Below are 13,628 nucleotides of genomic sequence, written 5' to 3' on the forward strand. Positions count from 1 at the left end.
TTTGTTCCCCTTGATTTAGTTTTTGGTCAGTTTGTGAGGATCTCTGCCACATCTTCTGACATCTATCAGCCTGAGTTTAATTTAGCCACTTAAAAAACAATTTAACATAATAATATTACTAAAATGTGTTCACATATCACTTTCATACATTACTGACTTCTCAATTTGCTTTTCATTAATTTTATGTACTATTCAAACAGCTTCTTTTTCAAGCTGCTTTCATCCTGAAATCCTCACCATAAGTAGTTTATTTTGCCAGATTTTGGAGAAAGTACTTACCAGAGTTGCCGGGTCCATAGAGTCAGCTTTTCTGGAGGTTTTTGTCAAACCTCTTTGATCAAAAAGATCACAGTAACAAAATCATACCAAAGCCTTATGTTGGCTTAGTCTCGGAGCATGGATTGTTTTCAAACCCCAAACTTCTGGTACAATCTGTTATTTAGCTCAACAGGAAACATAAGAAGAACATGAACAAGTTGTAATATGACCTTGTCTATTGTCTCCTCTCAAAGTGTGGGTGTATCATTCATTTTTGACCTTGGGATTTGTCCAACTTTAAAATTATAAATGAAGCTGATTCCCCCCAACTTGATTTTTTTGCAACTTGCACCTACCTGACATGAAATAAATGTGCAGGCATCAGCTGGAAAAGACAAATATGTACTTATATTTAAAGATGAGTTGTTCTTTATCTGACATTTTTAATGCGGACAGAATATCACATTAAAATTTAGTGTTCCAGGACTACACTTTGGTTTCTACAATCTTCACCAGCAGATAAAAAAGGCGCTGGCTAAATGAAATGACAGCTTTTCTTCTGAATCATTTTGTTCTGAATCAAACAGAAACTAAGTTTTCCCTTGTCCTTTGTCATCCCAGGCTCAGCTTATTTCCTCTATGCAACTTAACACCAACCACATCTCCCCTCCTGGCCCCCTGCCCATCCCCTCTCCCATGGCCAGTCAGACCAGCCGTGCAGGCGGCAGCGATGCTGCTTTTGTACAAAACTACATGTCTCTGTTTCCTGGGCAGGTGGCACCCAGTGAAACTGTAGTTTCTTCCCAGCAGATGTCCCATGATTCTCTGGCACAGTGCCTCTCAGGTCAGGACATGACTTCGTCAGCACCCATGGCGCCCTCCCCCATGGACAACACCTCAGCACTGGGTGAGACTGGGGTGCCAACTGTGATCACACACACAGCCTCTTCGACCGTCACACCCAGTAACGCTGCCACCACCTTCAGCCATGGCTCCAAGTATGGCTCCATTCCCACACAAGCCCCCCCTCTCCCGTCCCAGCTCCAGCCCATGGCCTCTTTGCCCGCCGCTCCTGTGCAGCAGTCACAAACTTTTGCCCTGCCGCGCCTTTTACAGCCAACAAGTGCCAACAAGAACCGCCCTGTGCAAAGGATTGCTCCTGCTAACACAATCCCCTCCTCTCACCTCATCCTCACAGGTATGTGGAGCTTAAGCTCAGGTTGAGACATTTATTCTGCATTAGAAGAAAATTTGCATTTAACACTTCCAAATTCTGTTTCACTTCAACTAAACTACCACAAGATAGCGCTAACAGCGATCAGATGTAATATGACACAAACGGATGTGTGTTTCTTTAGCTTGTTTTGTTGTCTTCTTTCTTTGGACAGCATGTAAGGCTCTGTTCTGGTTCAAAATCATCTCTGCAGAAAACAAAGAGGATATTTCAATTTTTACTTAAACAATTCTTTAGAGGCACATTCCAAGGCCTCCTACTACAACATGTTCTCCCACAGTGAAAAGCTGAAACCAGGCAAACATTTTTTGCTCCTGCTTATCTCCTAAACTGAACGGCTTATCTTTTTTTGATAGATTATATGAATAAATCAAATTACATTGAACATTTTTGTGGTCTGAATCTTGTTTTCAAAAGAGAAAGCCCCGTTAAGACTTCTTTTTACTAGAATTTATTACCTTCACAAGTGTGAAAGTCAGAGGACAAAGCAGGAGGAGATGTTTATTTAGAAAATAAACGCTACATTAATTTTCGTATGAAATTAACTCTGCTTTAACACTGCTGCTCAGCCCCTTTCCCAGGTCATGCCAATGCTGTGATTGTGACACCAACTCCTCTGAAGGGTGATGTTGTCCAGAATACAGGAGTGGTCCTCGCTTCATCTCATCTTCCAGGAGTATGTATCCAGCTCCAAAAGTTTTTTTTCTTTTTTTTAAGCTTTTTCTGCCCTTTGTTGTATGTAAATGAGAAATCAAGCTTAAGGTCTAAACTTGATGAAATCCTCTTTTTATGAACACCAGGCCCCCAGTTTTCACGTAGTGTCGCAGCAAGCTACCCAGCCCATTGTTCCCAAAGAAAAGTCTTACTCCTCCAGCCGCAAAAACCAAAAAGCCTCATCTAGTGTCGGTGAGAGATTGTGTTTTTTGATTGTGTGTCAGAAGCAGATTAAAATGAAGGACTGATTATTACAAGGTTTTATTTATTTTAAATTCTGTTTTCAGTCCATAGTCAATCAGGATCAAGTCAAGGATCTCCATGTGGGTTGGATCAAGTCCCCAGTCCACAGGCCCTGATCAGCAGCAGTGCCCCGCTGGTAAAGAATGAACAGAACCAGGTTTGTGTGTTTATGTTTTCTAAAAGATTTCAGGTGTGAGTACTGTTAGAGTTCAGGGACATATGAAAACATCTCGGATGCAAGTAGCACAGTGGATAAATGTTAACCCTTGCACATAACATCTTTAGCCTTTCCTTACACACTCCCCTTCAATCGGCTTCGTTTACCATTTCCCCTTCTTTTGTTTAACAGGGACGAAGGACAACGCACATATCGGCAGAACAAAAGAGACGATCAAACATTAACATTGGCTTTAAAACACTCTGCAACCTCGTTCCCACTCTTAAGTCACAATCAAATGTAAGTGACTGTTTCCCTCTCTTGGCAGTGTTTTTGGAAAGTGAATGCCTTCTGTGTTGCTCACAATTTGATCTATTTTTCTTCTTCCCTGTCATTAAACTTTGTGCATTCAGATCAGTAATGCAGTCACATTGCAGAAGACAGTGGAGCACATCGGGAAGCTCCAGCAGGAGAGGCAGCAGCTACAGGAAGAGGTTAAGAGGCTACGAGAGGAGATCGAGGGGCTCAACACCTCCATAAAGTAATTGAAAACAACACAAACATACTATATCAATCCAGTAATGATGAACAAGAGGAACACTGACACTGGACAAATACCTAACTCACAGCTGCTTCTGTCTCTACCCAACCACAGCTTGTGTCAGGAGCAGCTACCTGCAACAGGTGTGCCTATCAGGAGGAATCGAATCGACCACATGCAGGAGAAGTTCAGTGAATATGTGAAGAACCGAACTCTTCAGAACTGGAAGTTCTGGATTGTATCCTTCTTAATGAAGTTAGCCTCTCAGTAATTTAACCTCAAATGGATCACCTTTAAATCTGACTGATTCATGATTCAGGATGATCATATCCACTGTAGTATGGTTGCATTTTGACCTGCGCCAAGGAGGTTATGTTTTTGGGAGAGTTTGTCTGTTTGTCTGTAGCAACATAATTCAAAAAGTTACAAACGGATCTTGATGACATTTTCAGAAAATGCTCAAAATGGGATGAAATGGGGAGGAAGAAGTGATTACATTTTGGAGGTGATCCAGATCACCGTCTGGATCCAGAATTATTTTAAAGGATTCTTTATCATTGTGCGATAGGGCCGTTTTCACCATATGTGTATATAACTCCAAACACCAAATTGTAGCAGACAGTCTGCTGAAAGGGAGTATAACATTAAAGTAGGACTAAAGTGTTGCGTGATAATCTGCATGACAATATGCTTGGCGGAGGTCTGCACTCTCTGAGTAGTTTTAAAGGTCCCATATTCTGCTCCTTTTCTGCAGTTCAACATGGATCATTGATGTCTTCATGAAATGGTAGTAACATGTTTTGGTCCAAAAAGCCAATAAATCAAGCACAGCAGCATTGTTTCCAGGCTCTCATAGCCCCTCTGTTCAGAACGCTCTGATTTAGTGGGCGTGACCTTCATATGTAAATGAGTCACCGCTGATACCGCCCCACTCTTCTACGTCACTGAGAGCAGCGCCACGAGCTCCAAGTGCACAATGTTTAGAAAACAGAGAAGCTCGTTTACTGTAACATTACAGGCTAAAACAACAGGCTAACCGCAGCTAAAGTTAGCATCCTGAAGCTAACACAGAGACAGGGGGGACACTGAGGAAAAGCTCCTACATCTGCTCCACAGCACACAGCATTTAAAATACTCACATTTCCAGGGTCTGAGGTTTGTTGGAGGATGGTTTGTAATGCACCTGGATTCAGGACCAGTCTATTCACTAGCCCTCTGTTGTACTGTCCAAAGTTGGAAAAGCAGTCGGCCGTGAAGTGACTAGCACAAACATGCACAGTTTTACTGAGTGTAGCAGGCACATTTCCACTTAGTCTTGTCTTCCTCCGAGATGGGAAGCTTGTGCATTGAACTATGTGGCTGTTTACAGGAGAGTGGGCAGGGAGGGGGTTTGGGGATATCTGCTCCAGAGGATCAATCAGGTCAGACTTGCTCCTGATTGGTCAAAAAAGGGAATCGCTGACGTTGGCAAATCCCCAAAATCCAAACAGCTCGTTTTAGGTCAGGATTTTACATTTACAAGCACTACGAAGTACAGGTTTTGTCATTAAATATCACATTTTTGGGGCTGGGAGGAAAGCCAAAGGCCCACAAATTTCACTAAAAGACTTAATAAAGTGATTTTTGCATAATATGGGACCTTTAAAGAGTAACAACTCTGTGTTCGTCCCATCCTTTTTAAAGAAGGTTAGCAACTGCTTGTCCAGGACATACGGCTTTGATAGCAGGCAGAGATATTAGTACATATAAACACAAATAGTGCCAAAAGGTGAAACAATCCAGGCACAAACCCATTATATCACTGTTGTATGACGGACCTTGACTCTGTTCTGTTTTAGTTCAGCATCATCATCAAGCCTCTCTTTGACTCCTTCAACGGGATGGTGTCCACTGCAAACCAAGCAGAACTCTTTCAGACCACGCTCCAGTGGGTAGATCGACACTGCTCCCTCCCAGTGCTCAGGCCCAGTAAGTCAAACACAACAACTGTCTGTGGTAATACTTTGTGTGAGAATCCTCTTTTGCTGCACAATCCAGGAGTGTTGGAAGTAGGATGACAGTAGCTGACGAGACGAGATGAGTCAGGACATGACAGTGCATGCTGCAGAAGCCACAATGTGATGTTGGATGGATGTGCAGACACCTTCTCATCTCATTTTGAAAGTTAGCAGAGTGTACTCACCCTCCTACATTTTACTATTTTGATTCTGCACTGATATCATGCTACGAACATCCCTCCCACACACACACACACACACACATGCACACACAGTAGTTCATGCTACGTTTTTATCACAGGAAAAGGCTCAAATTTAATAGGTGTGAAAGTTTTGTCTGTTTACATTAAGACGTGTGAAAGTTTGCTCAGTCCCTGAGTTGACAGACTTCACATTTAACAGCTGCACAAAAATACTATGAAACCTTTCTCCAACTACCACTGACATACTCCTCTGAAGTTGCAACATAAATGATCTGTGGTTGTGTATCATTTTTCAGCGGAGAGGCCATTTCCTTCCTGCTGTGAATTATTCAATGAACAGTTTATAAAAGTACAACTAACACTGTTTCTAATATAACAAGACCAAGAATCTAACAGCATGATATTACTTCAACTTTGACTTCATAAACAAAAAGGAATGATTAGACTTACTACTTTTTTTTTTCTTTTTTTTTTAAACCTTAAATTTCAAACCCCTGGCTCAATGTGACTCTACCCACCACAATCAGATGATCTGATAAAGCGAAGTGACAAAAAAGTGTGCTCAGAAAGAAATGAAGCTGGTTGCACCTCTTTGATATTCAATATCTGATAAGTCACTCTCCTCATGTTTAATGATCAAATGAGTTTTTAAATCCTGTCCTGTGAACGACACACAGGGCTCTTTGGCATGCTGGAACATTTGTGCTCGATGCTGCAGTCATGGAACATTCCTGGTAAATCTCGCTGTCGTGAAAAAATTGAACCCAAGGGTTTTTACACCACTTCCCCTAAAAAGCACATTTGTCCAGTTTCCTCCAGCAGCTACATCACATGTGTCGTGTAATGGTAATAAAACTCTACGACTTGTTTTCCAGTGGTGCTGAGAACCCTTCGTCATCTGAGCACAACCACATCCATTCTCAGCGACCCCTCCCTGCTGCCTGAAGAAGCCATCCAAGCCATCACACACACGGACGTGTAGCCTCGTTTCATCAAAATGACACATCACTACTTCACCTTTAGTTCATTCAGCAAGGAAACCAAGTCTTCCACGGATCCACTACTTCCCTGAGAAATGTCTGAAGGGGCTGGGACTTACTTTCACACAGACTCCTTCTATGACATCACCAGTTGTGCAAAAGTAGCGTCTTTATAGTTATATATTTGAATGACAGCAACTGCTACTACCTTTACCTGCTTTAGGGGAGGTTCATTTGAAGGTGGTGCTTGTGGTTTGCTTTGAGAACAACAGTAAACATTTAAACTTGTATCATGCACAAACATAGCATTGTGTTAAAAAGGGAAATATTGAGTGATTGTCCATGTTGATATCTCTCTGATGTACAAAGTGTTTAGATGTGCTTTTTTTCACAAGGGCAATGAAAAAATGTTTGCAGTGCTAGCTAGCAGTACAGTTTGTGTTTGTATGGAGGCTTTGAAACCTCCTGGAAGGACTTGATATCAGAATGTAGAGGGTTGCCTGAAACATGTTCGAGTACTTTAAAGAGAGGTGAAAATCCATCTCTCATTGACTCAGGTGAATGTCATGTAGCCAGGTAGAGGTAGTGGTCGCCCGTCCATGCTGAACGCCTCCCGTCATGCTGTCCTCGCTCTGCTCATCTTCACACTCATTTTAGGTACAGTATTTCACACATATGAGTTTGGCAGTCAGTTATGTGCAGCCTCCATATGGAGCAAAAGTTGGAGCACTACAAACTCTTTTCGTATACGTATATATAAAAACTACATTTACATGTACAGTGTTAGGAGATCCCAGCTGCTGTGGGGGTCTTTTCTGGTCTTTGCTGGTCACTCAGGGCTGTGCTGATGGGTAGGATTGTTCTCCATTCAACTATGAACAAATGGAGTCAGGATTATTCTCTGCAGGAAAACTTGTCTGTGCGGGTACACCTTACGTAAAATGGTTTGGTTTAAGTGCTGTTGTACTGATTTTGTATCTAAATGGCAGAAAAAGACACATCAGTCTTCCATGTTTGAAGAAATGAAAAAGGCACAGATAAGAAGCCATATGAGACAAGTGTACCTGTCCATCCAGTTCATTTTATTTGTCATGACTGATGTGAATGCTGAGTGCTTGAGAATTTGCTTCCTCACTTTTGGCATTTATCAGCCTTACGGTAAAATAAAGTGCCCTTATTTGTGATCTCTGCAGGCTGATCAGTCTTCCTGTTTTTGTTTTGATTTGTTTTTTTCTTTTTATTTGTGGTTCAGCACACCTCACTCAGACAGATGTTGATTTTGGTGTTTGTGCTCTTTTTTTCTGCAGAACTACTGAGTTTACTCTGAGATTTATGGTAGCAAGAGGCACCACTTGTGTTTTGTATTTGATGAATGTGCAGCTTTCTTTTTCGTCTTTTATTGTGGATTGCAAAATGTCTGATTTAAAAGCATTGCTTTTCTACGAGATAGAGATATTCTCCTTGTTGCTTTCATGACGTTTGAGGGGCAGTTATCACATTTTTTTTTTTTAAGAGTTCAAGTGTAAGTGTATTACAGTAGTGCAAATTAAGCATGTCTGTTTTAAGTTAAATGTGTTAAATAGCCATACTGGACCCAAAGGCACGTTCAAATGTTGCAGTTGGGAGTGCAAACTGGTTTCTTAGTTTGATAATGTCCCCATTTAACAAAAACTACAACATGATTTACCCTGTGATAAAAGACCCCGATGGTTTGTGCTCAGTGTTTGTGTGATGATTTTAATGTTTTATTTTTCTGATATCCTCTGATTTAAAGAGTTTGTCACTCAAGGTTGGATTTCCCACCTTTGTTTTTGTTTCTATTTGGGGGTATTTCAACAAATTATGTACAGTGTAATATTGCAGATTAGATCTGCCCATTTTTTCCTCTTTTTTTTTTTTTTTTTTGGTCTGTTTTTAAGAGTATACCTTTATGCTTGATCATAGTGTTTTCTCTTCCCATGTTCAAAATTGTCTTCATGAAACAAGTTTAAGGATGCCTTACAATAAAAGCAACAACATTGTTAAGCTTGCTTTGATCTTTTATTTTAAATAACTTAATAAATATCACCTTGATTTGAATAAATATTAATTTGTCATCAGATACTGACAGTTCGTGGCACAGTAAGTTTACACGTCCATCCGTATAAACTGGTTAACATAGACTTGTTTTGTCATGCTAAGCAGAGGAGTCATAGCTGGCCTGGTTGATCCTCTGCTCCATGCTCTGCAGCAGACATTTGACGTGCAGGTACCGCTCCGTGTCTTCGCTGAAGGAAGGTAAGCTGCAGCAGTCCTGACACACTGTGGGCAGCGCCACATCCTGAGCAATTTGGCTGATGTTCAGAAGGTCAGAGGAGAGTTTCTTCTGGGTCAGGGCAGACATCTTCTCCAGGTGGCAGCCGAAAGAGGAGACGTGTTTGGCGGTGAGGGTCTGACCCTCCCCCAGCAGCGGGGAGAAGTTGTGGGAGGAGCAGGAGGTGACCGGGAGCTTTCCAGTGTCAGTCTGCAGGGGACACAGGTGATCAGAAACAAACACGGTAACTACAAGGAACAGAGGGGTCCCTTTAAATACGATCTCTCTGAAAACATGAAATGATCGCTTCTTGTTTCCGAGAAATATTTTCCCCCTTCACAGAAAATGTCACTACAGGATGCGTGTTCGTGCGGCACATAAATGTGAACACTTCACAATCTGGCACAATCTTTTGCTAATTCTTGTATGCGACTGTAGCTTGCTTTTTCCTGAAGATCAGCTGATCAGTCTTTGATGAACGGTAGCAAAACTCTAGACGCAACGTCACTAAAACAGCCTGAAAATAACCTTATGTTACAAAAAAATAAACTAAAAACCAGCAGAGTATCAGTTTAAATGCTCCAAATGTGAATTTCCAAATTTCCAAAAAAGCTGAGCTTACCATGAGTTTCAGGGTGCTCTGTATCTCCTCCTTCATCATCTGGATGGCTGCACTGACAGCCCTGGTCTCTCTCCCTCTTCTCACAGTTCCGCACGACGTTTGTGCAATGAGCAGGCACAGGAAGGTGAGGGCTGCAAGAGTCAGATCAAAGAACACACATGGGGAATGATAAAAACTTCTTGACTACACTTAGATACACAGAGAGAGTGAGAGTTTGAAAGTTGAGCAACTCCTTCCTCAGAGGTCCAACTTCAATGACTGCTTGCATCAATAATAGGCTGAGCTGGACTCTTACCAATATAGCAATCCATCACAGCAGCAGGCTTTAGTCAGCTGTAGGCTTTTCTCTGAGGTGACTCTTTCTATGATCCAGCTTTTGAGGATCACTTTTATTAGGCTCTTAAGATAAAAATCAAGTTTCAGATTTTCCTTTCCATAGTTTGGCCTTGCTTACATACAAGATTAGTGAAAAAACACTTACACATACCAGGTTTGGGGGTTCCCTATGAGGAATCTCTTCCCGTGAAAACCTACTCATTGCGTGGCCTGCCTCCACTCAACCACAAATCTGATTACAACTTTTAAAGTCAAAAAGGTGAGTGTGTCACAACAAAAGAAAAGTCCAGGGGAAGGTAATTTTATTTTCCTGTCTGATGATTTTACCTTCAGGTCTAAAAGTTGATACAAATTAAAAAGATAACTCAATATGGTATGATTATACCTGTTATCATGAGAAAAGTATAAATAAGTGTACTAAATATATTATTTATATATGATAAAAAATAAAGCTCTCTTTTTCCGTTTTTTTCTTTAAATCTTACACTAAAGATATTTTTCAATGACCACCACTTATTTCCCCTCAACCACTAAGCTTGTTTTAAAGGTAAGAAAGAAAGTAAAGTTTAGGTCAGACTGAGGGTTAGTCTTGTGATATCAATGCAATGTTTCGATGAGAGTCTTCACAGATATATCGTTTTCTGTCGAATGATGGGCGACATCACAGAAATGAAATGTGACACTCAAAGATTTTATTATTTAGTACAAACTCCAGTCAGAATGCAGATGTGCAACGCTGACTCATCAAGACAATAAAAAATAAATCATGACATATAAATAAATATACAGGTGATAATAAGAAGAAACTTGCAACAACTCCTTAAAAAGGATAAATAAATATAAATATAAATAAATACATAAATATGTTATCCAAAGTGTTCTCAGGGAATTTGACAGTCCGGGTCGGACCCTGTGAAATTCCTCAGCCATTGACCGGTGAAGTAAATGATTTGAATGCCAAGTACTTTCTTGGCGTAGTCATCGCTGCTTATATTTCTAATGTGGCACTTGAGGTGCATACTGTCGTCCACTACTGTTTTGAACTGGTCATGAAATTTTTCCACATTTCTGATGATCCCCTTGTGCGTGGTGGTGAGACTTGTGATGATTCCTGGCAGCTTTACAAAGTAGTGGTCGATCACACACATGGAGTGCAGGACGTCTTTGATGTCCTCTCCCACTGGGATCTTTATCTCCTGCAGGATCTCTGAACTGTTGTGTTTGTAGTCTGGCACATCGTCGCCAAACATAGCCTTGGCCTAAGAGATGAAGTGAGGTTCATGATGACACATTTAAAGATACCATGCAGAGCACCATCTTCATGCTTGTTACAAGAGGCTCTTTCACTCAATCAGCTGTTGAGGTGTGTTTACTTACATATTCATTTTCAGCCATCTGTAGATTACACCAACAGGGCCACTGAGCTTCCAACTTTTCCTTAAGCTGCTTGAGTGTAATTGGGTACGAGGCAATAAAGAAGATGTGTAGAACCAGGATGCAAGAAATCAGGAGATCTGCAATGTGATATACACAAAAACATGATGCTGTCATCTACATAGACGGAGAACTTCCACCCGTAGAAACTTGAATTAAAATCTAAATCAGTCCTGTGTACTCAAAAACAAGAAAGCCAAAGTTGTGAGATAAGTTCTTGCTCAAAATTCGATGTTGACATTTGCATAGATGGAGAACAGAAAGCCTGCTTAAGTCAAAAGGCATGAAAATCTCGAGAAAGTAAATGATGGCAGAGGTCAGAAAGAAAAACTTCATTGCGAATCAGTGCAGGAGCCAAGAAGCTGAAAGGACCGCACCTCTTTGACTCCTTAAGGCAAAGTCAACTAGCAATAAAATAAATGTTCAGTTCATTTCTCTTCCTCTGCAGTAGGTCTTGTAATCGTAGCTAAATCATTAAAGTGACTTTGTAGCTTTATAGATGCTAAAAACTATGCAGCATTTCATTCATTTTAAGAAAAATAAAAACATGTATTTACCACGGGACATGATGAGTCTTTCGTCTTTTTGCTGGTGTACCCAAACTGGTACGTGCCAGCCTTATGTATACTCAAGCTTTTTTTTAATGTGTGCCATTGTTCCATTGATGATGCCTCTGTGGCATTACCAACCCCCACCTCCCACAAAAAAAAAAAATGTGTTTTTTTTTAAATTTCCTATTTCGTAACTACTCTTCAGAGAAGTGCTTTCCGCGACAACTTGATATGGGTTGGCCACGCAAACTGCCACAGTTATCTAAAGAAATCTGATGTTTGTCAGTTAGATAAAAAAAAGGCAACAACTGAATGCTGCTCTGTAAAAGTACTCGTCATGTAACCCTAAGCTGCTTTTCTCATATATTAAAAGAGAGTTGATTAAAATGTTGTATGACATACTTTACTTTGTCCCGTGTGAATGACATACGGTCATAGAAATAAACATTGCACCACCCTTTCTTTCTTTATTTTGGTTCATTTTAATGCCTGGTACTTCAGGTATTTTTTGGACAGTTATAATGATAACAACAAAAATAGCTCAGAAGAGTTCAATTTAAGTGCTGATGCCTCGCCATTTTCTGTTGTTTTTTTTGTTTTTTTTTTGATAATAACCAAATTCACTTAAGTTCTTACATTAGCAATTGCATTGTACCGCCATTCATGTGTTTTAGTCTCATAAAACTCACAGTAGTTAGAGCTTGATTGCATGACCATTGTTTTTGATGACCACAACCATGCGTTTTGGCATACTCTCCACCAGTTTTTGAGTGGATGTAGACCTGGTGATTAAGCTGGCCAAGGCCTGGTTCAGGTGTTCAGGTTCTCCATCTGGGCTTTAACTGACCTCACTGTGATGCAAGGGACATTGTCTTTTTGGAAAATCCAGTCTTTTGAGTCAGGAAGGAGTATTCCAGCTGATGGAAAAGACTGTTTGCAAGAGTAGCCCTGTACGTGACCTGGTTCATTTGCCCTGCATACAATTGCATTTGCCCCCGTTCCACCTGGACTGAAACAACCTCAGATCATCACCAATCCACCCCCATGTTTTACTGCAGGGGCAAGACAGTCTGGTTTGTAGGTTTCTCCTGACCTCAAAACTGAATTCATCACTGAAGAGAACCTTTGCCCAATCATCAACGGTCCAATCCTTCTGATCAAGGAGTAACCAGGCCTTCCTCTGCTTCTGGTTGATGAAGCGCCTCTTCCTTGTGTGACCTCAGACCTGCTTCAAATAGTCGTTTTCAAACTGTCCTTGCAGAAAAAGTGGCACCTCTCAACAGTGCCCACTTATTTTTAAGGTCCCTGGAGGTCTTACGACGATTCCTGACCAAGGAAGTGATGAGTGCACGGTCATCTCATGGGGTAAATAGACGTTTCCTGCCTCAACCAGCTAGCAATGTTAGGCCTTCTTTTTCTTGGTGTAATGAACAACTGTCTTGGAGAGCTTCAATTTTCTGGCTACCAGTCTCTCAGTCTTGTGGCAATTTCCAGCAGTGCCAACTTCTGAGATGTGCTACAGGCCAGTCTTGGCCTTTGTATGTGCAGTGCTGCTCGTGACATATATGGCCTCTTATAGACAATAAAGCTTAGGCATGTCAAATAAGACATAAAATATCATGTAATCAGCTGCATTTTTGTCATGTTCATTGTATTTTTCAAGTAATATACCTTTAGTGGTACCAGACATTAAAATGAAAAAGACATTGAAGAAAAAAAAAGGTGGTGTAACTTTTTTTTCCATGACTGTAGAATTTTTCTTTCAAAATGTTTTCAAAATGATTCTTTCAAACTCCTTTAAAACACCAGCAAATAAAAAACACACAGTTATCCTGTCATAACTTAACGTCATTAGTCGTAACATTAAAACAGAAACTAGATGACCTCATCATATCCTATCAGCCTTGGATTGAAACACTTTTGCCTGTTTCCTGTTTTCCACCTCCTTTGACCCGTGACGACGTCCAGTGTCACTAAGTTCAAAGATACGCTACTCGTTTATCAGTTTCCTTTTAACAACTCCCATCAGGGAGACACTTAGAGAGCGGAAACCCCACTACCGGAC

At 40.8% G+C, this 13,628-nt stretch overlaps 1 protein-coding gene across 4 annotated transcripts in view; it reads left to right on the plus strand.

Annotated features, from left to right (window-relative positions):
• Positions 1-8,328, plus strand: part of mlxip (MLX interacting protein) — a 15,817-nt gene extending 7,489 nt beyond the window's left edge. For all 4 annotated transcript variants that reach the window (XM_074669529.1, XM_074669532.1, XM_074669530.1 and 1 more), the window contains exons 9-17: positions 880-1,456; positions 2,062-2,168; positions 2,293-2,398; positions 2,494-2,606; positions 2,799-2,906; positions 3,020-3,147; positions 3,262-3,385; positions 4,986-5,115; positions 6,223-8,328. In XM_074669529.1, coding sequence (XP_074525630.1) covers positions 880-1,456; positions 2,062-2,168; positions 2,293-2,398; positions 2,494-2,606; positions 2,799-2,906; positions 3,020-3,147; positions 3,262-3,385; positions 4,986-5,115; positions 6,223-6,329 — 1,500 coding nt within the window. In that variant the 3' untranslated portion in view covers positions 6,330-8,328. The remainder of the gene's footprint in view (positions 1-879; positions 1,457-2,061; positions 2,169-2,292; positions 2,399-2,493; positions 2,607-2,798; positions 2,907-3,019; positions 3,148-3,261; positions 3,386-4,985; positions 5,116-6,222) is intronic.
• The last annotated feature ends 5,300 nt before the right edge of the window (positions 8,329-13,628 follow it).

Source organism: Halichoeres trimaculatus, unplaced genomic scaffold (genome assembly GCF_033239565.1).
Source record: "Halichoeres trimaculatus isolate MK-OKI-2021-1 unplaced genomic scaffold, fHalTri1.1 fHalTri1_scaffold_5, whole genome shotgun sequence".
Lineage (NCBI taxonomy): Eukaryota > Metazoa > Chordata > Actinopteri > Labriformes > Labridae > Halichoeres > Halichoeres trimaculatus.